The sequence below is a fragment of the Leuresthes tenuis genome, unplaced genomic scaffold (genome assembly GCF_036924035.1).
Source record: "Leuresthes tenuis unplaced genomic scaffold, fLeuTen1.0.hap1 SCAF_21, whole genome shotgun sequence".
Lineage (NCBI taxonomy): Eukaryota > Metazoa > Chordata > Actinopteri > Atheriniformes > Atherinopsidae > Leuresthes > Leuresthes tenuis.
Window position 1 is genome coordinate 3,382,923 of NW_027325375.1, and position 27,453 is coordinate 3,410,375.

General features: G+C 42.5%; 1 protein-coding gene across 3 annotated transcripts; it reads left to right on the forward strand.

Annotated features, from left to right (window-relative positions):
* The first annotated feature begins 100 nt into the window (after nt 1-100).
* Nucleotides 101-25,741, forward strand: aff4 (AF4/FMR2 family, member 4). Of its 3 annotated transcripts, none has more exons than XM_072375673.1 (21): nt 101-401; nt 10,991-11,120; nt 13,741-14,529; nt 15,132-15,170; nt 15,348-15,434; nt 15,799-15,826; nt 15,919-15,982; nt 16,164-16,253; nt 16,524-16,668; nt 16,862-17,612; nt 17,735-17,868; nt 18,213-18,292; nt 18,531-18,765; nt 19,183-19,274; nt 19,664-19,727; nt 20,010-20,146; nt 20,486-20,557; nt 20,729-20,822; nt 20,950-20,993; nt 21,243-21,460; nt 22,092-25,741. In XM_072375673.1, the coding sequence occupies exons 2-21, from the start codon at nt 10,995-10,997 to the stop codon at nt 22,217-22,219; spliced, it is 3,417 nt and encodes a 1,138-aa protein (XP_072231774.1). In that variant the 5' UTR covers nt 101-401; nt 10,991-10,994; the 3' UTR covers nt 22,220-25,741. The 3 variants fall into 3 exon arrangements, with proteins under 3 accessions (XP_072231774.1, XP_072231775.1, XP_072231773.1); XM_072375672.1 differs by lacking the exon at nt 101-401 and adding an exon at nt 7,454-7,704; XM_072375674.1 differs by lacking the exon at nt 10,991-11,120.
* The last annotated feature ends 1,712 nt before the right edge of the window (nt 25,742-27,453 follow it).

Genomic DNA, 27,453 nt, shown 5'->3' on the forward strand with positions numbered 1-27,453 from the left:
GTGTTTTCTAAGTTACATTTGCTGTCGCGTCTCGACAGTAAGGTGGTGGGTTTGACATAATTCCGACAGACTTTGAAGGCAGCTCCGCTTGCTGCCATCCATGCATCCAGTTCTGTCTGTGGTACCTGCTGGCTGCTTAACTTAGCTAGCAGTCTTACCTTTTAGTCACTTCTGCTCAGGAGTAATAAAATGAACGAGGGAGAAAATGATTTTGTTTGTTTTCCACTCGATGTGCAGTTGCGTTTTAAGGAGAAAATGAAGACCGTCCATTTGGTTTTAGAATTTTAGCTGTTACAGCGTTTTGCTGAGTCCATTTTACGTATAACTGGAAGTGGAAAAAGACAAAGAGAAAAGAGCTTTCCAGTAGCTAGAATGGTTTGGGCCTAAAAAGAAGACAAGAGGTAAGGATGCTGAATTTCACGAAAGACCTTATTTGTTGGTTAACGGCCCTTAGCTGTTGTCTGACATTTGGAGTAAATGTTGATTAGCATTTCCGCAAATAATAAAATGATTCACAGCTAGCTAGCCGCTAGCCTAGCCTACAAACGCTACTAGCAGGATTTGCTAGTAAACGTTATGCTTAAAGATGCAGGTTGTCCGGCAGGTAGCCGGTTAGCCTTTTGGAGAAGATACGATTATATTTTGTGGTTTGTGGGTTTGGATGCCGGGTACCGTTTGTTTTTCACGGAGTGGTCATGTCAAATGTCACTTTTGTCCGTGCGCTGGCTTTTCGCTCAGATAAGCTGTGGCGAACATCGCATTGGTAGTGATCTTGTTTTTGTTCCTGTAATGTTAACAAACAGGTCATGACGTAAAATGTTAGTTTGTTTTCGTAAACCGCGGATGACACAACTCTCACACGCTTACAGTTGTACATTTGTACAAAGTCGTGTGGTCAAACAGCAGGATCACTGTTGTACACTTCTGAGAAACAGAACCGGCTGATCGCCCCGTTTACGGCACGGACTGTGGCTTAAGTTTTAGGAAACACATTCTCGACTAGTTGGAAAGGGAGCGAGTCAAGCAGACATTTTATTTGCTTGTTGTTGGACTACCGCACACATGACAGTGTAACTAATCCTAAACCCAAGATACCCGTCGGTTTTCGAGCAAAAACTTTGGATTCTGCTGCTCTGCAACATCGCACATATGTATTCTGATCTTATTACACGAAATGGCTCCCAGTGCCACTACTTAAAGAGACTTATCATTTGTATTGCGATCACTTTTGCGTCGGAATGCAACACTTTTTGCTCTAGCAAAGGGACAGCTGATTTGCTTTTCTAGGAAGCCATTTTACGTGCCACAGTTGGGGGGGAAGGGCCAGATAATGCATCATAATTCCAGTGTTGCTCTCAACAGTTAGTACTCTCACATGTTGAGGACTTCGAGACTTGAAACTTTGGGGGCAAAGATAGAGCTTCTCACTGGTTTATCTTGGTTGACACTTCGTGGTGGGGTAGCCCTAAGGTCATGAACTCTTTTATGGCAGGTAGCTGTGAACTGGCACAACAGATGTAATCAGGTGGTGGATGTAGTTAAGGGTTCAGTAGTCTATTGAAAGTGTCTTGTTAATGGTGAGGTTAGTGCAAGACTCTTTAACTCTCGCGTTGACACGTTTTAAGTCAGACTAAAGCCACCAAACTCTTGGATAAGAGTCGAAAGCTGGAGGCTACCTGCAGTGTTAGCTAGATTAAGACCTTACTTTGGACAGTATAAATGAAGTTCTCTATACACCACGAAGCTCACTCTGAGTAGATAATAAGCACAATGAATGGAAGACAAACTGAATAATCCAACATTAATCAACGCGCCCGTTGAAGGTAGCAGTGAACCGTAGTACACTTCTCGCTCGGATGTTTCACAACATTTTGTGACACAGGAAGCAATCTACTCGTGTGGTCGATACAAATTTAAGACGCTCATCTCCTCAGTGGTTAAGCAGTTTAAACCATCATGACTTTCCAAAACTTGGTTGAATATTGAGCTATGGCGGAAACTAATAGAAACGCACAAAATAAAGCTGCTTTGGTGACCAATCAGGCTTCAAAGTGGCACTAAATATCTGCATCATTCAGTAGCGTTTACCTCCATGAAGGTTAATGACATTTGAAAGGAATCTGCGATTATTGCTTCATTGTGTTTCATTCGGCCTTGTTTTTAATGACGATGTTAAGGAGTGAGGCAGAGCGGAAGCATGTGACTCCACGATGGCCGAGTGTAGTAGTTTGTGTTCGGGTAACCACTGAAGCGTCGCCGTAGACAAATGAGACGTGCGCAATGACGGATTACTTCCTGGTGTCAGTTTTGTTAAAGTACAGGAAAACAAGCAACTGGAGTAAAAGGGACATTAGCAACGTGTAACTGTGCTCTCTGTGACGCAGTTTGCTGTAAAATCCGCCTCACTTCCTCTTAAAGTTCTGCCCCTAGGCTTGAGTTGAGCCGTTTCCTCTGTTGCCAAGTCAAAAGGGCACATACTCTGTCAAGATGTTTTGGTGACTTGTTTGTCTGTTACAGACAGAGCAGAGATTGCTCGTGTTTTCCTTGGCTCGTGCACAACCTGTGCGGTTTTTGCAGGCTTAATGTTTTGGAAGTGAGCGATACCAAGTGTCAGCCAGTTCAGCCGCAGCCGATTGGAGAACATTGTTCTTTTTAAGATCGAGAAGTTCCTGTCTGAAGTGGCAAAAGGCACAAGATAGACATATTTGTCTCGTGACCTTTTACGATAACTGAGCTCAAGTTATCGAATAAAATCGGAAAAAGATCGAGCCTTCAGTGTTTTGTATCCTTTTTTTTTTTTCTAGCTATTTCATTCCAACCCAAAGAAAGAGTTGACTGTGTCAGCAGCCAAGGGGCGTGTGTTGATAATGAAATATTCCCTTTTTTAAGGCATAGCTTGTCCGAAGTAAGTTGCTTTAACAGTCTTCAATAATCTGCCTGTTTAATTAGTCTGAATCTAATCAGACATCAGCAGCTCTCTCTCTCTCTCTCTCTCTGTACTGTTGCTCACACAGCAGAAAAATCCGCTTCTCACTGTGCGCACACCTCGTGCATCTGTTCTTCCACTCTTCTTCTCCAGGACAACAGTTAAGCTGCCGTGTGGCCGTATAGTCGTGTGAAGGTGAAATTCCAATTACATTTCCCAGAGCTGGGACAGGACCGTGCTGTGAAGTGCTTTTTGCCTGTGTAGAAAGGGTGCAGTGGCGGCCTCTGTCATAGGGGCAGGGAGACGTCCTGCGAACGGTGATGGAGTTCCAGTGGGCACAGCATCTTTTCTGAGCTGGTTAAAAGCTTTGAAGAAGTCAGTTTAGTCATCAGGGAGAGTGAGACGGATGTAAAGTGGTTTGGAGTAAACATTTATGTAATGCATAGCTACACCTTCTGTGTATCTATTTTGCAAACTTGAGCTTCCATTGCGCAAACGTTTGACTCAGCAGTTAGTTTTTGTGGTCAGCTGATCTCATTGTTTTGAGGATTACAATTAATGACTAGTTATCTCTCAGATTAATCTTTTCCTCTTTAAACGTGTGGCGAAATTAAACGTAGAAATCCTATTATTATTAGAGAGGCTGAAAACGCCAACCGTTTGCTTGGAAAATGATGGAGATCATCCCCAAGTTCTTTTTAAGATATCGAAAAAACATTGTAGCTACACCTCACCACAATCAGGTTTGCTAAAGTGTAGCAGCAGTGCGAGAGGCTGCTGAGGTTCACCTAAAGTTCCAGTGTAATCATTTCTGGTGTATTTTTTGTATCATAGCAGACGTGTGAATTCTGTCGGATTTAATCCAGATTGTTCTTCGAGCACACAGTGCTTTCTTTATAATGTAAAGAGAGCTTTCAGGCTCCTCAGCTGCTTTGCTGTATTGTTCGATCTGCTTTGCTGTTTTCACTTTAGGGAAATCTTTTATTGCATGTTGCTGTCCTACAGCTTTGCATTATGGCTTAGGTCAAGTTTCAGCTGGGTAACTATTTTGTGGAAGGCTAAATGAACTGAGGAAGAAACAAATTCCCAAATGACTTTTAGATTACAAAAGGCATGTACATGAAGGGGTTTATTTATCACCCAATTTAGATATCACTCTCAAATCCCCTGCTCCTCTTGTTACTAAACAAGCCGAGTTAAACTCAAGATAGTTTACAGTATTTAGAAGAAACATTCACTTAGTCAGTGCATTAGGAGTAATTCATGAGTGAGTTAATAACTAAATGAATAAATTAATGAGTTACTCTTTCTCACCAGATTCTTTTGTAGCGGCTGAAGAGGGTCGTGCAAAGAATTAAAAGCCACTTGACAAGCTTGAGGTGGACAGTGAGGAGCTTGAATGACGCAGGTCCTTTGGCCAGATAATTGATGGGTGTGTGTCATGTTCCAGTGACAATGTGGCAGAAAAGTAGCCGGAACAATGTGTTATCTGTGTCAAAGCTGCGAGCGATAGCTTTATTAGCCTGCTTTAAGTACGATTTAGTTTGTTTGTTTTTTATTAACTGCAGAATCTAGTGAAAGACCCGGCGCTACTTTGCCTGGTAAACAGTTTGGTGTCAGCCTCAAAGCTTGCGGAGGTGGCTCCTGAAAAGGGTTTTCTTAGTTCTGGCTCTGTCGTGTTGACATGAGCATGTTATGGCTTTCGTGGAGCAATCTTTGAAACATCGCTTTGTTACTGCAGCCTGAGGGTCCTGTTTTTGCCAGCAGTTCCTCTCACTCCAGAAAAAACAGCTTTTCCAGATGTCAAACAGAAGAAGCTCCTAAATGAATCTGAGAAACTAGTTTGTAGATGCACAACAGCTCCGAGCCTTGGTTGGTTACTGCTGAAGGCTCCCTCTGATTCAGATAATGGGTGCCTGCTGAGTTTGAGGGTTTCCTGGCTCCGAGTCAGTTCAGATTCCTCAGACCTGCCTGAATAAAAGATTTAAGCAGTTTGTTTAGAGAACATGCCAATCAAGACCTAAGTCTTGTTTTGATATGTTAATTGGAGCTGGTCTAAAGGGAAAGAGAAATATTGAAGGTTGCATCACAGTAAGAGTTAGAGCTAAAGAAAGCTAACTTTGAGCGTCCTCCTTAAGCATCCAACCAACAAACAAACAAAAGAAAACACAATTCTGTGAAATTTCTCCCAAAGACCGTGCGTCTCAGCTGCGTGTGAGCGTGACAGCAGTCCTCTCTGAACAGCTGCTCCTAGAGGGAGGTTTACAGCATCAGAATGGATGCTCCCTGTGGAATTCCTGCAGTCAGCAGGTTTGCTTCAAAAACATCAGGGGTGGCAGCACTGGCTGCCCATCAGCACCCGGTGCTGTTACTCTTTTAAAACCCTGCCTGTTTGAGATGTAAGAGACCCACTATGATGGAGTTTTTTTTTGTATTTGTTTAAACATAATTAACATAACATACTTGGCATTCCAACAAGGATGGACAATACATCCAAGGTGTAACACCAAAGTCCTCGTGTAGTCCGAGTTTTAGTTGAAAGTGCCCGTCATATTCCCCTAACAACATGTTAGAGAGTCAGTGCAACAAAAACAAAAGGACAGCTGCTGAAAATAAAGTTAAATAAAGTTTCCGCTGCGTACGTGAGAGGAGAACCTGCAGTTTGGGGAACTCGGTGTTCTTTCTTATTTTGTTTATCTAATAAGGCGATTTGTAGGATTCCTCTGAAAAGTGAATCATGTGTGGACATAAGACCTGTGCAGGGAACATCTGTTCACGCGATTGCTGCAGTTTGGACTCGTATCAGGTTAAAAGTGAGACGTAAATGAAGAGATTTATGGAAAGCTGTGCAAGTCCGAAAGGATCTCAATGTTCAGATTTGAATTGTGATGGGGAGCCTTTGAGCTGTGGGAACATTAACTCTTTCATATCTTGATAGTTGGTGCAATAAGATGACTCGAAGCCTTTTGCCTCGGTTTTATAAGTATATAAAAGCACATAGTTGGATATTCCCCAAAGTGGGGCAGGGATGTCTTGTGAAACAATAATCTTGTTGATGATGGCACATCATCTTCATCTTGTTGGGTGAGGTGGGGAGGTTTATTCAGTTCAACTTTATCTCCAGATGTCACAGACCTCTAAACGCCGCTCCTTTAACCTGTAATAGGGACTTAATAGGGACTGTAGTCATGAGAACCAGTTTTTGCTGCTGTAGCCCGAAAACTGCAAATTAAAATCAGTAAAATGCATGTGACTTCTGCGTCCATGCAAAGATTAAATGGAAAAACAAAGAGAAAAAAAAAAACACTTTTTAAGATTGATTTTTTTGATAAGGAAAATGCAAGATGCATAAAAATTCTTACTACTAAGTAAAAAAGACAACATGGCGCTTTAAGACAAATGCAGTTTTTACACAAACTCTTTTGACAAATGTCTGATACGTTTGAAAGTCTGGATAAAGTTTGCTTTCCAAGCAGTCAAGTCCCCAAAACAGGCAACCTGTAGAGGGATCCATGAAGTGCAGTGGGATGACATTGGCAGGTTTTCGTAACGGAAGAAGGTTCTTGCAGCATGCGGTGATGCCACATTTGCCCGCATGTGTCATCATTGTGTGGAGCTGATGAAAATGCACCCTGTTAGTTACAACCGGCAGGCTGGAAACCTGTGCGCTGTGTCTTTAACAAGCTTCACGGGTGCTTTGCCTTGTGCTTGGGGCATAGTGGGGGAGGGAGGGACCTTGTTGATGGAAAGATGAGCTCTGATTGGCTGGGTCTCACTGAGGGCAGTGACATCACACGGAGGAGAGGCCCTGTGGTGTAAAATAACATCTCCTTTTATGGGATGAGGTGGACAGTGCCATTCTCAGAGAGAGGTGAGATTTATTCCCCTCTCAGGGATCCCTCTGGAAGATTTTCCTCTTAATCTGCCTTGTAAGGCCTTTTTCGAGCTCACTTGTTTTTTCTTTAGTGTTTTCCTCTGTTAGACCCCATCATGTCTCATCTTTATTGGCACTAGTTACCTTTATTTTGAGGTCATCACAGAGGTCTAATTTACCCCGATAACTTTTCCTTCACTTTGATAATTGTCTCTTCTTTTATTTAAAGTTATAACTAGTTCGATCCAGTTTAAAGTCATGGAGACGTGTCACATCTGAGAATTGAGCTTAAGCAACGCTTCTTTCTGATGATTCACATACTTGGTTAACTGAGATCAGAGTGTGTAAAATAGCTGAAGTTTGAGATTTGTTCCAGTCAACAGTCTTTCAGTCTTGAGGACGGGAGATTGTCTTTTGCAGACATGTTATTTTCACTCTTTACATTTAACTCATCACAGACGCCCATCTGTATACATATCCACCCCCGGGCTCTTTTCAGCTGGCTTTTGCTCCATTCAGACTTTAACCTCAGAACAACAAAACAGAAACAAAAGCTGCCTCTGCCTCTGGACCTCACCTAGCATGTGACTACCCCCACTGTTTGTTGATGTGGTATCTCCCGAGAACGAGCAGTCGCCTCCCCTCCCTAAGTCAGATTTTCACTCCAAGGAAATGCACTGTACCTTCGAGTCGAGTAAAGAAACTAGTTACACTCTTCCAGCTGGACGCCCACTCAAACATTTAGTCAAAGGCTCAGGTTGTCTTCCTTCGGGGAGACTGGCACACAAGTTTAGCCTGACAAGTAATGACGAGAATACTTCTGAATCCCTGGGAGATCCTCTGAACCTTCCTCCCCTCCTCCTTCCAATGTTTCAGTGGTTGGGGCCATGGCCTCTCAGTCAGGGTAAGAAATGTACAACTAGTTGGCTGCTTTACTTATTCTCTTGATGTCTGTAAGGGATAAAACTCTTAATGTCCATTTTAACCACGTCAGAAAATCTGTTGTGGATGAGCTGGTGTAAAAGCTGTGTCACAGAGGCCCAATCCTGTATTAATGATGCACAGATAACCATCATTTAATGTCTTATTTTTCTGCTGCTGTTTAAGACGTGGCCAGCCTGTTATGTTGTGAGTTGGAAAGCGATGAGTGAGCTGATTAGATTAGGAACAGCGTAAACTACCTTCCAAACTCTGGAGACTTTGACCTTTTCAGTTCGGCACACTGTTGAATCACTTCAATAAATGTCTGTCACACACTGATAATCGTGCTTTTTAAACTTGTGTGTGTGTGTGTGTGTGTGTGAAGAGACCTGCACAGGCAGGCTTTTTTCCTAGCTTTGAAATGATCTGCCTTACTATTTTTGCATTAGATTAGTCCAGAAGGACCAGGGCCTTGGATGTTTGCCTGTCCTAATATGCAAGTCAAAGCTGATTCGATCTGTCTGTGGAACTTCACGAAACTTAAGTGATATTTTGATTTGTTTGAGGGTTTCCCAAACAAGCTGTATAATGTTATGAAGCTGCTTCATGTGGTTTTACTGCAGCGTGCAGGTAGATAGTGGCTAAATGTGTTGTTATTGAGTCAGTTTGTGCAGTTTCAGCTACTGAATGTACAACAAAATAAGCTCAGATTGTGACCATCTCTTACATAGCTTAAAAAAGTGAATATTAACTTAGAAATACAATACCAAACAAGGTGGCATTTGCTTACTCTGGGGAGTCATGAGTAAGAATGGGGGACGCATCGCCCACAGTGCTGTAGCAGTTATTTTGACACAACTTTTTTGGTTTTTTGTAGTGTTGAGATATTTTTTTCTGCTCTGATGTCATATTGCTGCATCCCTGCTGCCTTGATCACGTTTAACACCCTTTTTTTTTTATAAATTGCACACATTGAGACATGGAAAACTGCTACTGTTTTATGTATTAAAACTTAAATGCAGCTGGCACAACGTCGTTCTTGGTAAGTGCACGATTTGTACCCAAACCCCCCCCAAAAAAAAACAAACCATAACAGGCTGAGCTCAGAATCTGGCTTTACAGCCATACTGTCATATTATGTCATCAGCTCCCATTTGCTCTTCTGTTTCTGCCCTCAACTCGGATACATGGGCGACTTTATTTATTCAAACCAAGCTTGCACTTTGATCTCTGTCTTTAAGCCAGAGTGAGTCTGCATTGGATTTTTTGCTTTTACCAATATAAACTCATCTTTTCCCACTTTTGAGCCACTAAAGTAAACCAGACTGCAAGCTCTTAAATACGAACATTTATCCACCAGCACGTTTCTGCTCCAGCTGGTCGAAACCAGCAACAGATACTTGAGCCTCACGTCTGATGGGTTCCTTAAGCGCTGTACCACAGTGTGCCAGAGGAGTCTCACCCCCCCACTTTACCATTAAAAACCAACAGCTTAGGTCATGGGCCGAATGTATTCAGGTAGAGTTTCCAAAGGATCCTTCAGCTGAGACATTTGATTAACACCGTGCTAACGGTGGATCATTCATTGTGTTAATTAGGCAGAACTTACTGAAATGTGGTTGTAGTAAATCATCTGCGCTGTTAGCTGTCGCCGTAGCTTGATGTCTGCTCAAGGTAATCGGTTCATTAAGGAAAGCGTGTGTTGAGTATTTGGTTTTGTGCAGTCCGAGCCCGGTTCTTTGCTCTGCTGCAAGTCAACGTCATTAGAAGATGATGAAAGTGTGATAGGTTTTACTTTTACTGATAAAACTGCTGCTGATGATGGGCTTTATTCGCAGTTTTTGGCTTTTGTCACTTTTCAAGCTTTGTTCGAATGGATCCTGGCCCTGTGTATGGCTGTAGTCCCGCTTTAAGTAGTGACTCACAGCCGGTGATGTAAAACAGAAGTTTTGCTAAAAGATCAGCAGGAAAATTGCAGTTTAAACTCTGGCGTATATTCCACAGGCAGCTGATCTGAAGTTGTATCGATGTTTTATGACTTAGTCCACACAGTTTAACTCCAGTTTAGCTTTCTTTTCCCAGTAGTGCCAACAGGTTTCAAGTAAGAGCCGTTTGAAATCCAGCAAGAAACTCCTGGTTCCAAATATAGATTTTATGTGTGTTTTTCCTGCTTTTCACATCTCCAGCGTGACTGTGTAAGTGTGCAGTGTTTTTACTGCTGTCGTTGTTTTCTTTCTGCTGTCATCTTTTAGTCACACATAGTAAAAATGAAAAACTCCCCTGTGAGGTGTGTTTGTAATCTAGAAGGAGGTGTGTTGTTGCTGCGTAATCTCAGTGTCAGCAGCCTTGGAATCATTGTTGTCACAGAGTGAGTAAAAAGCCATCAACTTAAACTGGGAGGCGACACGCCTCACTGACAGTGTGCTTGTTTCTGTTTTCAAAGCCTGTAGCTGCTTTCCGTTAAACAAGGCTGGAAGAAGGCTCGCTGGTTGTTTGTCAGGTCGGCTGCAGATCATGTCGGTCATTTGCTGTCTGCGCCATAAAACTGGCGTGCACAGTTTTAGGACACGCTGTTTTGGAGTCTGTATCTCTGGTGTCGATACATATGTTCAATTACCGGGACATTTCCTCTAAATGGATTTCTGCTTTTGTGTTTGCATTACACATCACGTGCAAATGGGGAAATAAGGACAGAGATGCATGTGCAGCTTAGTGTTGTGGAGCCAGTGATTCCCACTTGCATATTCTCTGATGGGATGTTTAGTGTCCAGTTAATTCTTATATATTGTGGGCTTGAGGACGCATTTCACTATATTACGATATTAAAATTATTGCTTTCAGTTGTGGTGCAAAATTACATTGACCATGTGCACAAGAGGATTATTAGTAGTAGAAGCAGGCTACTGCAATGTGTCTAGACTAGCCTCTAAGCTTATTAGAGGCTACTTTCTCCACTGGTTATCTCAGTGATTCTCCTTGTTTGCAGATAGCCAAAAAGGGAAAAAAAGAAAAGCAGAATCGTGATGTTTTTTTCACTCAGAGCACAGACTATCGAGTTGTTGATATTCTTCTATGAAAATCATAAGAGCGTGGGGGTCGTTTTAATCAGATCCTTGCAGACCTCTCGAGTGTTTGGTTCATAAACGTCTCACCGGCGTAATGTCGCCCCTTTATTAGCCGCTCTCATTCAGCTATGACACAAGGAGTCTGTTTCTAGTCTTGTCTCAGCGTGTTTTTGTGTTGACCTGTTGTTCTGTTTGTGTTAACAGCAACATGAACCGTGAGGACCGGAATGTGCTCCGAATGAAAGAAAGAGAAAGGAGAAATCAAGAAATCCAGCAAGGAGGAGGAGAAGCCTTTCCAGCTAATTCCCCTCTCTTCCCCGAGCCCTACAAAGTTGTAAGTTTGTGTAGTTTGCTTGAGTTTGTTCATGGCTGGCGTGTAATCGATCACAACAGTGGCGAGAAGTGAGAACCGCATGTACCATGAGAGACCTTCATGGCGATGAAGGTTTGTTGCCCTTTCAGGATTTTATGTCACGGTTCTGTTTAGTTTGTGTGATAAGATGTATTAAGAGCAAGATTTTTTTCCTTTACTCCCAAGATGTCTGAAAAGTATGCCGACAGTGATGTTTGACCTTTTAATCAGGGTGATCTCACATGTTTAAAGAGGTGACTGACTGTTGTGTGTGCGGCACAGAGCACGTGCTTGTGTTACGTTACCAGATCTTTAATTTGAGGTTTGAATGAAGTAAAGCTGTCGGATAATCAGTCACTGACTAACTGCACAGAACACAACTCCTGTCCTTTATTTCCTGTTTCGTTGCACAGCTGTTGAGGGTAAACAGAAGAACACGCAGTCTTTGCTGCACTTACCCTCATGTCTTCCCCCATGCGCTCACAGACATAGATGTAGGCCAAGCAGCTCCTGCTAGCCAGTATAATTGTAAAGAGGATTTGAGTTCTCAGTACTGGTGGAAATCTTTGGCACTAACCAGATTTGAGCAGATGTAAGTGGCTCCTCTCTTTAGCGAGAGCTGGCCATCAAAGAGGCAGTGAGGAATGTGTCCTGACAGGTTGGGAATAGAAAAGCCACCAGAGCTGAGTGATGAGTATTAGTGCATGTGTGTTTTCAACCACAACAAAGTGAAAGATAAAAGTTGACACCGAAGAAGCAAAGCAAAAAAAAAAAAAAGTCCTTGACCTTTCCCAATGAAATGGCCTTTTGCAGCAAATGGTTTCCCTCTTCGTGTTTGTTGCCCTCTTCTTATGGACTTGCATCTGCCTTTAGCTAAAAGTGATTTGCATGCTGTGCAGCTAACTGAGAAAAGCCTAATCTGTAAAACCTCTGGCTTTCTGTAGTTTATTTTTTATCTGCTGCTTCTGTAAATCTTACATAAGCTTCAGTTTGACTTTTCCTTCTCTGTCGTGCTGTATTAAGTGGAAGTTTCCAGTGTTCTGCATTAAAGGCCATGTGTGCACACAGCTGCAGCTGTGGCCTCCTCAAATGTAGACCAGCGCAGCAGTAACATTTTTATGGTGCAGAGTTGACGTGCTCGCTCATCTGCACCGAATGAACAACTTTAACTATCTGTGAAGCGGCAGGATTGTTCTTTAACTCTTATACATGTGGAAATAATGATATTTCCTGATAACAGTAAAAAAAAAAACTCCCTCGTGGTTCTTTAGTCGGCCCTTTCGGCCAAATCGAGCACGACTCGGGACATGAAGATGCATATTCATGTTTCCGTCTGGACTGCATCCTAAGAACAAAGAATAAGCAAATTAGATGCATTTCAGGTTAGAAGATTCTGTCAGTAAATTTTGCGTTTCTGTGTAGTTTCCTGCTTTGGAATTGTGATGTTTTGGAGCTGTTAGTTCAGTTCACGGCTGCCAGGGAACGACTGAACAGGACTGGGAATTTTTCAGGGCACGGAAACCAGCAGTTGAGCAGTGTCCCTCCCTGCAGTCAGGGAAATAAGGCTTTTGAAGTTCCTCAGTGGGTTTCTGCAGCTTTGAAAAGCCATCATCTGAAAGGGTGTTGTTACCGAAGTGCAGTACCATAAAGTAGAATATTTGCTATGCGTTATATGTGCGTTTATTTCCAGTTAAGTACAGCGGTTTCATTCGGCAGTGTATCGATCAGGATATCTGTGAACAAAGACTTTCTGTCAAAGTGTTTCAGTTTTCTGCAGTTGACCCCAATCACTTTATTTTTTTTTAAACTTATCGTGCAAATGTGTAGTTTGCATGACAGAAGCCACTGCATTTGGAAAGCTTTGAAAATGTTAAATAGGTGTATGTTAAAAAAGACGTGTGGTGTTTCTGTTCCATCAGATGGACTCAGAATAAAGTGCCATTTGTGTTCACACTACAAAGTGAAACCTATTAGAGAAATGCGTGATATTACTCTCCAGCAGCTGCACGCTTTAAACGAGGCTCGCAGGAGGCGGTGGAGTGCACGTTATGACCAACCTTGTTACATTTCCTGCTGCAGATAACGGCTGGTGTTTCCTCACTCTCAGTGTGAATTTGTAAACCAAAACAGAGGCGCTGGTCTGCATGTGAAACTGGAGACTGTTTTCAAACAGGTCGAAGGGAACGCGTTGCCCCAAAGTGATTGATTAACCTCCGTGTTAAAGTGTGTGCACGCCGACCCTTATCTGAGTCCACTGATGATTTTGGATTCATCTGGACTCAGCTGGAACAAACCAAGTGTGACTGGCTGATAAGGCCCTTTTTTCCTCTTCACTTATTCTAAAACTTAAAGATTAGAAATAATATTGTTCATTTCTTTTATTGGATGGAAATCTGAATTTCTGTTTGATGCTGTTGCTGTATAAACTTGATTCTTTTTGTCTTGATTTCCAGTGTTTCTGCTGTCGACCCAAATGTTTTTCTCCCTCTGCTTCTTCTCCTCCCTTGTTCCTTCGTTGTCTGTCTTTTCCCTCCCTGACTCTTTGTTCTTCATAATCACTCCCAATTCTTGCTTTTTTATTCCATGCTTCCTCTCTCTTCAGGTCAGCAAAGAAGATAAACTGTCCAGCCGTATTCAGAGCATGCTGGGCAATTACGACGAGATGAAAGAGCCGATTGGTGACACACTTCCAAAGCTTGGGGGTAAACCTTCCAACAGTTCGTCTTCCTCTGAGGAGAAATCAGGTCCACCTTTGTTCGGTGGGGACCAGCGTGGTGCTGGTAATGGTGGAGGCAGCCAGAGCAGTAAGTGGACTCCTGTTGGTCCCGCAGCAGGTGGGTCTTCATCTCAGTCTCAGAAACGTTCAGGACTCCTGGGGGGGCACAGCAGCCAGAGGAGCAACGGTGGCAGCAGCGGCAGCAGCAATAGTGGCCAAAGAGGCGAAGTGCGGGAGAAGAAATCAAGTAAACACAGTGGAGGATCAGAGCATTCAAAGTCGCACACATCCAGTCCAGCCAAGAGCTCCCTGAGCTCCTCCAGCAGCCACTCACGGAGCTCCTTATCTGCTGAGCAGCATCACAGCAAGGAGCGCTACCGCTCCAAGTCTCCCCGAGACAGAGAGGCCAACTGGGACTCCCCCTCACGGGTTCACACGTCCTTCTCCAGCGGACAGCACTCAAGTCAAGCTTTTCCTCCGTCTCTGATGTCCAAGCCCGGCTCCATGCTGCAAAAGCCCACAGCTTATGTACGGCCTATGGATGGCCAAGAAACTGCAGAACCCAAGCAAGCAGAAAGCTACAGTGGACAGTCACACAGCAGTACCATGGGAGAGGTGAAGTCAAACGGAAAAGCTTCGCTTTCCAAACTCAAGATCCCCTCACAGCCCGTAGAGGTAAGGCCTAAACTGCTGGAGTTGACTCGCTGTCTGTCTTTTATTTGGTCTAAACCCTTCGAAAACTTTAATTTTGAAAGAGCTGTGTGTGGCACTGAAATGGAAGCCTCACATTTAGAGACGTCCATCTTAAAACCTCAATCAGGTGCCTGTTTAATTATGTCGTCAGTTTTTGCTTGCTTTGGTTTAAACTGTCCATGCATGTTTGCACAGGAGGGGAACTGTCACTCGTGTCCTCCATCACTTACACTGAGTGCACATTGAAAAACAATCCTGTGGTGGCCAATATAAACAGGAACGATGATAACAGCAAATAGAACACGTTTCAGTGTCCACAGGAGCACCTGCCGACTGCCTCAGGACACAGTCCCAGACCTGTATTTGAAAATGTCAGTTTGAAGCATAAATTATGTTCTTAAAGACGTCTTGGCCATGTTAGATAACTTCTCAGTGTGTTACACATGGTCTGAATGAGCGTCCAGTTCTCATAAAATGCCTATAGGATGACTCATGGCACTCAAAATGGAAGCCACCCCTCACCTGCTGTACTGAGATCATGTTGTTATGAACACATCTGCTAAGCATGCTGTTTCTGTGTTTAGGGAACCGGTGATGCCAACTGTGTCGATGAAATTCTCAAGGTATGTACGCACTTGTATTTTTCTAAATATGATGTCTGTCAGGCCACAAGTTCGCCATGATTAGTCAGAGAAAAGCCATTTGATTAAAGGAGCACTTGATATTACTCACTCTAATCTGCATTTTTTTTCCCCTATGTGTGCTTCTTCTTTACCTTTTTTTTTTTTTTTTTTTTAAAGGAAATGACTCAGTCGTGGCCTCCTCCACTGACAGCCATCCACACTCCCTGCAAAACAGAGCCCTCCAAGTTTCCATTCCCCACAAAGGTCAGCGCTGCACCACTGGCTTTGTCGACTCAAGAGATTCTGTGTTTTGATGTATGAATAAAGTCGAATTGTTCATTTTTAGTTTTTTGTGGTGTAAATAGGCCTGACGTGACACATGCATCTACTCAGAGAAACTTTAAACTATTAAGGGAAGGCACTTATTACTGATTTCAGGTTCAGTTAACTGAATTAGGTGTTCATGTTCATGCTTGGACAGCTTCAAAATATAGAAAGCCACGTGCTATAAACATAAAGAGAAACAGTTTATTTAGTTTTATATTCGACGGACACATTTTATTGTGATGGAATGATACAATAAACTGGTTAATGAAGAAATTAAATGAGATTTTTCTATTTTCCGCAGGATTCCCACCCTTTTCCAGGCGGACACAGTGAGTATCCCATTTCAGACCTGCACAGGAGAATACTTTATGCACTTTTGCTGAATTCTTCTGCGTATTTAACTTTTTTTTGTGTGTCTTAGAGCGAGGCGGTTCATCAAAAAGCTCCGGCAGCCACCAGCTTAAAGATTGCAATGACCCCCCGACGTAAGTGCCCCAGTCTTTTTGTCTTTTTCTCCTCGTTATACACCAGTGCTATAAAGCTACCAACATCCACCCAACCTTTGAGTTAGGGACCCTAAAGTAAGCTGAACCACCTCAGACTGCAGCAATAACACGGCTGTGAATACCTGAAAAGATGTAACCATGTTTCATTGCATGTTCACAGTATGCTGAAAGAAGACTTGATGATCAGCAGCAGTGAGGACAGTGATGGTGAACAAGAAGCCAAGAATGCCTCAAGAAACACATCAGCAAGGTGAAACTTTGTGATGACTGTCAGCGATTTTTGACTCGCGGTTTGGCAGGACCTTAATAAGAAATATTTGTTGTATTATGTTCCTTGCCCTGAAAATGTCCCACTAAAACACTGGCTCTCACTATATTGAACACTTCTAATCTACACGAGGAGGGTGAGACAAAAGGCAACGATGCTCTTTGTGATCATGTCCCTGCATTTAACATGGCTAAAAGTGCATCTTTTGCACAGCACAGTGTAACACTGCTCGACTCCTTTTTTACCGAACAGCAATAACAGCGAAGCAGCGGAGCAATCGAGGGAGGATTCGAGCAGCCACAGCGGCTCGGAGAGCAGCTCGGGCTCCGACAGCGAGAGCGAAAGCAGCACTACAGACAGTGAAGCCAACGAGCACCCGCGGCCCGTCTCTCCTGAAGTAATCATTTCACTTAAACTTCGTCAAATGCTGTGGTTTTTACGCCTGTTTCACCTAGTTTTCTGCATGATCCAAACAGCTCATAACAGTACTGATATACAGTTTAAAGTGGGACTGTTATGAGATGTTAACTTTATCTTCCTGTATGTCGTCTTTCAGTTCATTAATTCTGTGTTCTTCTGTGCCTCTTCAGCCTGAACAGCCCATGGCCAACAAGTGGCAGTTAGACAACTGGTTTAAGAAGACAAAGTTCTCCCCTGCTTCCCCGGTGGAAAACAACAGCGTTGCACCCAAGTGCAAGAAAGAGGGCCGAGATAACAGCTCAGGGCGTGGCTACGCTAGCCAAGGTGGGGGTTCAAAAGACTCAACGGCCCCGCCCCCAAGCAGGGACCTACGGGCACCGCAGAAGGGTGCGGAGAGTGGCCGCGGCCGGCAAAAATCCCCGGCTCAGACCGATGGCAGCGCAAATCCTCGAATCCGTGTGGATAAAAAGCAGCCCAAAAAATCAGAGAAGCCTCCTGTGGTGGAGGAGCCAAAGGGAGGTCTAAGAGTGGAGAGCGAGCCCGCTCCAGAGCTACCTCCTCACCGACCCAAAGCCGCCACTAAGGGTTCCCGCAAACCCAGCATCAAGAAAGAGCCCAAATCCTCTCCTCGACCCACTGCACCCAGTGTCACCACCACTACAGACAAACGCAAGACCAAGGCTCCCACAAAGACTCCCCAGTCTCGGGAATTTGTTGACACAGACTCTTCGTCATCAGACTCTGAGGGAAATGACAGCATCCCGTCCTCATCGCAGACACCCAAGTACACAGAGAGTATTAGGACCCCTGTGTGTGTTTTATCTCCCATGGAGGAGAAGGAGCTGTTGTCTCCACTTAGTGAAGCTGAGGTGCGCTACCCTGCGAGGCAGCCTCAGCAGCAGGTTCTACTTGTTAAGATAGGTTAGTTTCTCATCAGTCTCATTGTATTCTGAGCACTTGTGCTACGCTTCAGTAGCTGAACTGAAGTTTTTCTTTAATTAAACCCTACCCTACCCTTCCTTTTTCCTTCCCATTTCCCATAGATCTCAGCTTGCTGTCTCGGATCCCAGGACGATCATACAAGGAGCCTGTAGAGATAAAAGTGGAGAGGGAAGGCTCTCTAGACAGGGACAGCAAGGAGTTCAGCAAGCAAAACAAAACCAAGAGGAAACACAAGGTACAGCCAATTTAAGTGTGCGTTTGTTGTTTCTGTTGATCACATTCCTGATCTGTCTCTTATTTTAAAATGAGTGTTCATTTCTACTGACTAGCTTTTATTCCCAGAACAGAAACTATCTGAATAATCTACAACCAGATTTCCACTAAAGCCAGAACGAGCATTTGAGCCAAAGAAGAATTGATTACATTTTGGAGATTCAGACCTGGCTTCCCCTCCTTTAGTCATAGCTAATAAACAACCAGGGAGAAAAGTTAAATGAATCCAACAGGAAATAGCATTTTATTGTTCTGTGTTTTATTCTGAGTCTGTTCTTGTTCCTTATTTCTTGTTTTTACCTTTAGAACGACGAAGAAGGGTCAAAGCCAGAGAGTAAGCGATTCAAGCAGGAGAATAAGTCTCATCATAAAAGCAGCAGTAAAGAGTGAGCATTCTTCCTTTTTGCCTTCTTTTCTTCTTCAATGTCTCATCCTCTGGTCTTGACCTCTAAAGACCATTGCCAAAGCATAAAAGGTTCATTCCACCTCAGCCTCTTCAAGCTGCACCCGTTTACCTTCATTCCATATGTTCTCTGTTGTGGAATGTTAACACGCAGCAGTACTGCTGCAAAACAAATGCATTTAATAGATGCTAAATCTATCTAATGGGTCATATCTCACCAGGTCGAAGAGGTCTTTGGAGAAGAAAGAGGAGCCAGTCCCCTCTCCTTCCATTTCCGGTCCTCAGCGGACACCTAAGGCAGAGCATCTGAGTCGGAAGAGGACGGTCAGCCAGTCCTCCACCTCGCTGTCGAGCGGGACCGGATCTGGGAAAGAGGGGAGTCGCAGCACCAAGGGCAGCTCGGGTTCCAAGCGTGGAAAAGTCGAGGACAAGAGATGCAGCACACGCGATGGCAAGGTGTGTGTGAGTAACCCTGTGGTGGGGAGTGTGAGAGCAGTCATTCATCTCAGCCACGCTGCAGAGGGCTTAAAGGAGAGCAGTCGAAACCAATGTTCATCAATGGGGGGGGGTACCTCTTTGTGTATATTTGTGCTGACCGTAAGAGTACGCATCTTTTTAAGAAAGTGATTTAAATCCCAAATCATGTGTTTATGCTGTTTCTATAAACCACGGCTGAAAATGGACTTTGTTTTATATTTGGATCCATTTCATTTACAAGTCCAATATTTATAGGATTCAATGCAGTTCTGCCACTGGCTTCAGTTTCACTCTTCTTCTTCCATTTCTTTACCAGGCTGTTATTTTGAATGCGTTTTATTGTTATTATGGTGTTCCTGAGACTTTGTGAAACTTTTGTGCCTGCTGTCTCTGCAGGAGAAATCCTCAAAGAGCTGTGATAACCAGCTGGCTGTGCCTCCTCTCCCCACGGATGGCTCCAAAAGATCCAAGCTGGTGTTTGAGGACAGGTAAGAGGAGCTCTTTCCACTGCGAATAACCTCTCAGTGGGACACAGAAAAGAACTGCTGTGGGGATCTAGGGTTGCCTTTGATGCATGGAGCTGTAGGAGGTTGGGGAGGTCATGAATAGATCTGGCTGCATGCCAGAAAAATTATGTAAATTTCCATTTTAAGAGGCCCGCTGCTGGGACTTTGTGTCCTTTTCATGCTGTTTGTAAAGAAACAACATCTTGCTTCTCATTCTTGTGTTTTGTTCCTTGTTTTGATTTAATGGAAGAGATGTTTAAGAAGCTGAGGCATTTCACAGGGTTGTAATGTTTCTGGTGAACAATTTAGCTTCCGTCTGTGGTTTAGAGAAGTCAGCAAAACAATTTGATCTGCTAATGTTTCTGTTTCAGGGTTCATTCAGCTGATCACTACTTACAGGAAGCCAAGAAACTTAAGCACAATGCGGATGCACTGGTAAGAGCCACTATTTATTGGTGTGACTGAGAGGTTCTGTGTCGGTTGTTGGAGAGAGGACTGTGAAATAAGTTAGAAACACCCCGGTTTATTGACACGGTCGTAGTATTGATTGATCTTGATTGAGAAGCCCCCTTTTCTCTCTTTGCTCTCACAGTTCCTGGGCATTACTTCGATTGATTGTGATTCATTCAGTGTGTAATTCATACAAACCATGTCAGTTTAATGCCGTCATCGGCCAAAACGCCGTTTCTCCTTTTGATTGTGCTCTTCCATTTACAGGTGGACCGTTTCGACAAGGCAGTTTTCTACCTGGATGCTGTGGTGTCCTTCATTGAATGTGGCAATGCTCTGGAAAAGAGTGCCCAAGAGGCCAAGTCGCCCTTCCCCATGTATGCTGAAACAGTGGAGCTCATAAAGTAAGGACAAGCATGAACATGCATCGCTGTCACAGATTACAATTTAAAGTTGACTCATTAATCGAGTCATAGAAGTTTGAAAATATCAGCTTTTCTACTTGTGTAACACATTCTCATGTAGAAAGACATGTCAGCAGGTAAAGTGCATTCTAGGTAATGTGATATCCAGATTTCAACAAGGAAGAAGAATGTTTTCTCTGCCTCTGCGGCGCTGATGTCGATACTCTTCAGTGCTCAGTTCAACTAGTACTGAGTGTGAAATTGAAACGTTACTTAGTAAAAATAAGTGGCATCTTGGTTGCTTCAGCAGCTAAACTTGTGCTCTGCCTTTGTGTTCAGGTACACTATGAAGTTAAAAAACTACATGGCCCCAGATGCTACTTCAGCAGACAAGAGGCTAGCTGTGCTATGGTGAGTACGCTGACTGACACCATGTTTGATGTGCTCAGCCTCCCAAAGCGCTCGTGTGCGGCTGTTGCAGTTTGTTTCTCTTTAATTTGAAACTGACCACATATCTGGTCTTTACTGCCTTCTTTTGCAAGTTTTATATAAATTTTGTTTTTGATCAATTTCTCTCTCCAGCCTTCGATGCCAGTCTCTTCTCTACCTTCGGTTGTTTAAGTTGAGGAAAGACAGTGCTCTGAAATACTCCAAAACACTCACCGAACACTTGAAGGTATTTTTATTCACTACAAACTGAAGTCCTTTCTGTCACAAAGCAAAAGTTATGCAACAAGTTAGATGTTCGTCATCCTGCTTCCTCTCAGCGTGCTTCATGTTCTTTCCCTCCTCTCATTTGACAGAACTCTCTGAGTAACACCCAGGCTCCCTCTCCTGGACTGGGAAAGTAAGTCGTGTCCTCTTTTGCACTTTGAAGACTTTTTTCACTGTATGTTAAACGAAACATCTGTTTCCTATCCAGTCTCTAATGTTTGGGGGAAAATATTGAAAGTCTCTTTTCTTTCTCCCCTGTATCAGCATGCAAATATCTTCTTTTTATATGTTGTTGTGTCATTCTGGGCAGTAGAAATTCCAGCTTGTGCTAAGTCAGTGCTTTTAAACTCAATCCCGTGTCTTTGTTTGTTTCCACACACAGTAAGGCAGCAGGTATGCCCTCTCCGGTGTCACCCAAACTGTCTCCGGGCACAGCAGGTGGCTACTCGTCAGTCAGCAGCAGCAGCAGCGCCAGCACGTCTGTGACTATACCTCAACGTATCCACCAGATGGCTGCCAGCTACGTCCAGGTCACCTCCAACTTCCTGTATGCCACTGAGATCTGGGACCAGGCCGAGCAACTGTCCAAGGAGCAGAAAGGTAAGATGCATCCATGTTAGGTTTTCTAATTGTTCGGGAAGGTGACTGTCCCTCCAGCTTGAATTGTCTCAGAAATAGCTTCAGTAAAATATACAGAGATTGGCTCTAAATGTTAAAAAATGTATTACTTGCTACTTACTTTTCACCTCATGTGGAAATGCGTAGAGAAGCAAATTCAGGTTTGATTCAGGAGCATACTTCTTGTAACATGACGTCTTCTGAGGGATTTCTCAACCATTCTGTCACAGCTGTAGTAATATCCTATGTTGAAGCGCATATGTGGACACTTGATTTCAAAATATTACCCACATGTAGTGTATTTAGGTCACGTACGTGTTTTAATGAGGTCGAAAACCTTTGGGAAATGTACCCAAAGCCTGAGTATAAGCAGAAATAGTGCTTTTATATTCCAGAATGATTATTAACGAGCATTTTTAAAGTAATTTATCAGTTAGTTGGAATGTGACATATGGGCTTTAACTCCTCAAACGCTCAGCTTTTCTGTTTCTGTGACCATTTGAATTTGAGTAGCAGCAGACGTGGGGAGGACAGGGATCATTTTAAAACCTGGTTTTCTGACAGGTTGTCTCTTCCTTTTGTCCTAACCCTCTTTCACTGTCTGATTTGCCAGAGTTTTTCTCAGAGCTGGACAAAGTGATGGGTCCTCTGATCTTCAACACCAGCAGCATGACAGAAATGGTGCGTTACACGCGGCAGGGCCTCCACTGGCTGCGCCTGGACGCTAAAGCTGTTCCCTAGCGAGGGCTCGCCGCCTGCACGCTGCTTCCTCACACACACCCACACCTGAGCCTTTTGTGCTCAGCAGCCTGTGCTTGAGGACACACACACACACATGCGCCCTCATAGCGGACGGACATAACAATTACGTACTATATGCACACACACACACACACACACAGTCCACCTCTGGTCCTCCATGTACGCTTACATGTGATGAACTTCTCAGACATATCTCCAACACTGTGTCCATTTTCTGCACCAGCTTGCCAAAAACACTGAGCAACTTAGGACTTCTCACACCTTCGGCGGCACCACACAGCGAAGCGCGTCCAAACTGCAACAGGAATCAAAAGAGCTCATCGCCTGGCTTCTTATATCGGTATTCTTACGAAGGTCTGGAAGGCCGTGTTTTTATCTCTCTGGCATGAAAGCGCTGGGTGAATTTGTTGATATGAATACACTAAAATTGGGGTTTTGTTTATAGGCTACTTTGGCTTTTAACCTTTTATTTGACTTTGTTTCACCAAAGTACCTCCCAGGAACACCAAAGGTGCTTTAAAATGAAGGTTTCTCTTTATCATTTGTGTGCCTTGTATGTGAAGCTACAGGAAAAAGTCTCCCATAATGTCTGTTTTTTTGTTATGTTAAAGCCACAGTTATCCTATATTTCTTAATCATTTTGCAGTTAGTGGAAGCTGGCACCTGTTATTATATTTTTTATTGCAGTTCCAGATTTAACTTAAAGATGGCGTTGGCCGTCGCAGATGAAGCTACCATGTGGTTCACCTCCCTTCAAAGTCTCTGCACAAGAGGATAATCTCAAAGAATGCCCCCCAACCCAAGACTTAAGAACTAAAGGAAGGGCTACTGTGCACAGCAGATTAATACTTCTGACACAAATATTTATAAAAGTTATTTTAGAAGGTATATTGATCGGTTTAGTAGTTTTTTCCTGCTCTCGAGTGAAATCAGTAGTTTCTGTTTCACTCTTTAAAAAATCGCTCTGCTCCCACTGAAGCGCAGCAGGAGCCATCACAATCCCGGCCTTAATAAAAACTCATCAGATTTTAGGCTTTCGGCTCCTACGACATTTTTCCGACACTCGTAGCTACGTTGATCTCCAAATTTCCTCAAGCGAGAGTAATTTCCACACAGTGTTATTCTTTTTTTCTTTATCCCTTTTTTTTTTTTGTTTTGTCTAGAGTATATTTTTCTAAGGAACAGCAGGGACTGTCATTAGTATTGAAGATGGTGTCCGCACGCACGTTGCAGTTATTTGCATTGCAGTTTGTAGAAACTGGGCCTGAGTTTCAACTAATTTGGCACAACAGAGCAAATTTCTCTGAAAGTTTAAAGTCGTTTAGGAAAAGAAACTCGTCAGTGATGGAGATTAGCAGTGTTGCATTTATATGAGAGTTTAAAACGTATGACTGTATGTCTCAAATAAGAAATATAATGACCAATATAAATTCTATTTATATACGAAGCAGTTTTTTCTTTTTCTAGCCAGGCAAATGCAAAATTCAGGATGGCAACAGGTGTTATGAGAACAAGTATTTCTAATGTTATTGTTCCTATTTGAATCCTAAAGCTGAAATCATGCTCGTTTTTACAGGAAAGTCAACGGTACAGCAGGCGGAGTAGCATCGGCTGAATGTGTACGCCTACTTTCCACATTTGATTATTTCTCACTGTTGACTTAAAATGAGCTGTCGTCGTTGAGTATTTTAAGCCGACCATCTGACTAAAGCATGCTGGAAATGCAAAGCCTGGGCCAAATGGGTTTTGTGTCAACTGTCACTGGTGGACAATGGGGTGCCACAGCGTTCGGGGCACGTCTTTGACTTCCTTTTTCTAGCTTCTCTTTACAACTTAAAGGCTTCTTGGCCCGGCTTTGACCATTTTTTTGTTTGTCACACTTCGTTCCTCCACTGGCTCCCTGGCCTTTATTGCAAGAGGGGATACTGTTATTTTCTCTTACACTTGAAGAAGAGGAAGTGTTGTTTTTTTGATCTATGCAGGATTTTTACAAAAAAAAAACCTTTTTTTTTTTTTTTTTTTCTTAGCTTGGATTTGTTTTTCTCCATCTTCATTTCTTCTTTCTGCCTCAGTGAGAAACCTGTTGAACTCAAGTGTCCAACGCCTTCAGCTTTTGCAATTTTTGTGTACTGGTTTTAGTATACGAGTGTATATAAATCCTTTTTTCTTTTCTTTTTTTATAACCAAACACGGATGGCTTTGAGCCATTTTGTACTTAAAGCTGGAGGCAACTTTTCTCATAGGAATTCCTCTTTGGGTTTTGCCAGCCCAGTCCATGTCTTCATACACTGGTACACTTTGTAAGTTGATGTCAGCGCCTTGTGTTCCCTACACTATCTTCTTAGTCATACGTTTAAGGAAAAAAAAAAAAAAAAAGAACAAAAAATTAGCATTAGAGCCATTTTTAACAGTTTGCTACTCACACTTATTTATTTTTCTGCCCCTTTTGCTTAATGTTTTTTTCTATTTAGCCTCTTTAAGGAGCACCGTTTTATGAAATAGGAAGATGTAAATGTACTGGGGTTGTTCATGAGATTTCATTGTAAGTAGTAATTAATATTAATTCTAACTTGAAAATATCCAGGGTAAGATGAGGTGTTTTTTTTGACATTCAGTAGGAAGATGGTAACACTTGCATGTTTCTATTTAAATACAGTTGTATAAATTGTAAATATAACATTTCTTTAAGGGTGAATTTCTACTACAGGTTGACATTTTTATTAAATTTAAAAAAAAAAAATTGCTGTAAATACATTGTGAGATACTTTATGCACATTGGTTTTTCTGTATGGGCTTTTGTCCTCCCCCCCCCCCCCCCCCATGTTGTTGCAGATCACATCTGGTCTGTTAACACTGTATATCAAGTTGATTTCTCAGTCCTTTTCTTACGTGCTCGTATACTTTGTCTTTCACTATCTCACAGTATCACGGTCGCCACATAATCATTAATGTCTCAGAATCCAAGTGCGAATATTTTTTTGTCCTCTGTATTTGATATGGAGCTGTGTACTTCATTAAGTGTATATTGTCTGGATGGATGGATGAATGCATGGATGGATGGATGGATGGATGGATGGCATGTACAGTCTGTCGTCTGTTTCTTCCTCAGAGAGATGTGTATTTACTATGTGTCCATTTGGAGCAACTGGTCCAACATGTCTTTTGAAACAGAGGTATTTCTCCACACTTCAGAACAGTTGTAGCAGTTTATACAGTATGTTGTATAACAGCTTTTCTAAAAGTCGTCTCCCAAGTGAGACCAGCAGCATACACTATGTACAATAATCTAAATTGGACTGGTTTTAAGAGAACTGATGATAGAGATACTATATATGATGGATGCAATATGACTCAAGGTACTCGTTGAGTTTGATCTTCAAACCTAGGTTATGTAATTTAAAAGCATTTTTGTGCAGTGAGTATTAATTGTGACTAATGAGAGTCTGTCCTAAATATTCTTTGTATTTTGCTGTATTGAGAATAAAATATATATGGAATATGTTTATGAGTTTTGGTTATTTTGTATCAGCGGCGTGAGTTTCGTGAATTCTGAACTCTTGCATTTGTTTCCATCTTGTGAAGACGATATAAACCCAGCATCCCACCTTTTTTTGGGTTGTAAAGTGGCTCCTGTAGCTGTTAAGTGCAACTGAGTATGACTGTATTACCATCAATAATGCATCAATAATAATGTGTTTCACGGCTCCAACTGGGGTTTCTGAGGGCTTCTCAAAGACTAACAGTTAGACGTGTGTCAGTAGGGTTTAAAGTTTGGATTGACACACGTCTAACTTTGGACTGACACACTGTTAGTCTTTGAGAAGCCCTCAGAATACCCAAGTTGGAGCCGTGAAACGCATTATTATTGATGGTAATAAATACAGGATTAAATACAGAGAAATGAATGATGGATTTAAATGGGAAAAGTAGTTTTTACTTTCTAGAGGCAATTTATGGGTATTTTAGATGAGGGCCGCTCTAAATATAAGTAACAATGTCGCATTTTCTGTGCCTAAAAGCACTCTTTTAAATCTGTCCACTGTGTTGAAACCAGATAACAGCTGTGTGGCACATTTACTCACATTTAGCTCATAACATTATGAACTATTAAGATGATTCGGCCTCGATTGTTGGTCTGTTTCAAATGGAAAAAGAGAAGTGTTCAGTTAATCTTTCTGCGCTTGTAAATACAAAAGTATTCAAAGTAATTTATATAGCTTTGCACTGCAGAGCTTCTTACGAATGATTAGCTCCTCTCAATCCACAATGTGCTGCCTCAGACCTTTAACTCCTCTGTGGACCGTTTGTTTCTTTCATCACGACATCTTTCATATTACTTTGTTTTTCCCTTGTCAAAGATGGGCTGTCTTCCTTTCACAATCATTGACTTATTATCAAACAGCACAACCGTGAGCACAGACATGTAAAAGGCCACATTGATCTCACACAGGACTCAGACACCCACGCTGAGAGAGACAAAACAACCAGAAAACATATGTAATATGGTTGTTTTGTGTAATGTGGGGATCATCTTAACCAGTCTTCCCATTTTGTGTTTCCTGTGGCCATTTTGTCTTTATGTGATTGTTTAGCACCTCTTTATGGTTGTTTCATATTTCACTTTGCCCTTTTGTTTCTCTTTGTGGTCATTCGACTTGTATTCTGTTTTGAACATTTGTATATTTTGTAACCTGTCACGTCTGGGTTATACTATCTTATTATTACTTTTTTCCCCCCTAACTTTTTTTTTAGTCCTATTCCAGTCTATTTGTCTCTCTTTGCTGCCATTCGGAGTCTGTTTGTGGTCATTTTTGCTACAATTTGCTATCACGAAATTTTCTATTTTAATATTTTAATTTCATGTAATTTAATTCAGAACTTTTTATATTACTCTTTTATGTGTGTTTTTCCATGATCTATATTTCAATTCAGTAAACTCTACATGTCCACAGTTTGTATATTTTACTGATTAAACTTTAGCTGCACGTCTAATTTGTTGTTTTTGGTGGGACGCTAAAGCTGTCACTGTTCAGATTAAGCTTCTGAATTTAAACTCATCAAAACAATACGGGATAACACACATTTTCACTGCTCCGTCATTAAAACAAACCGACCAATGAGGTGTCGTATATTCCCAAAGTGTCCGCCTCCAACTACATCTGATTGGTCTACTTGGTCCTCCGTTACCTTTCATCCGCTTCTCCTGCCAGGGA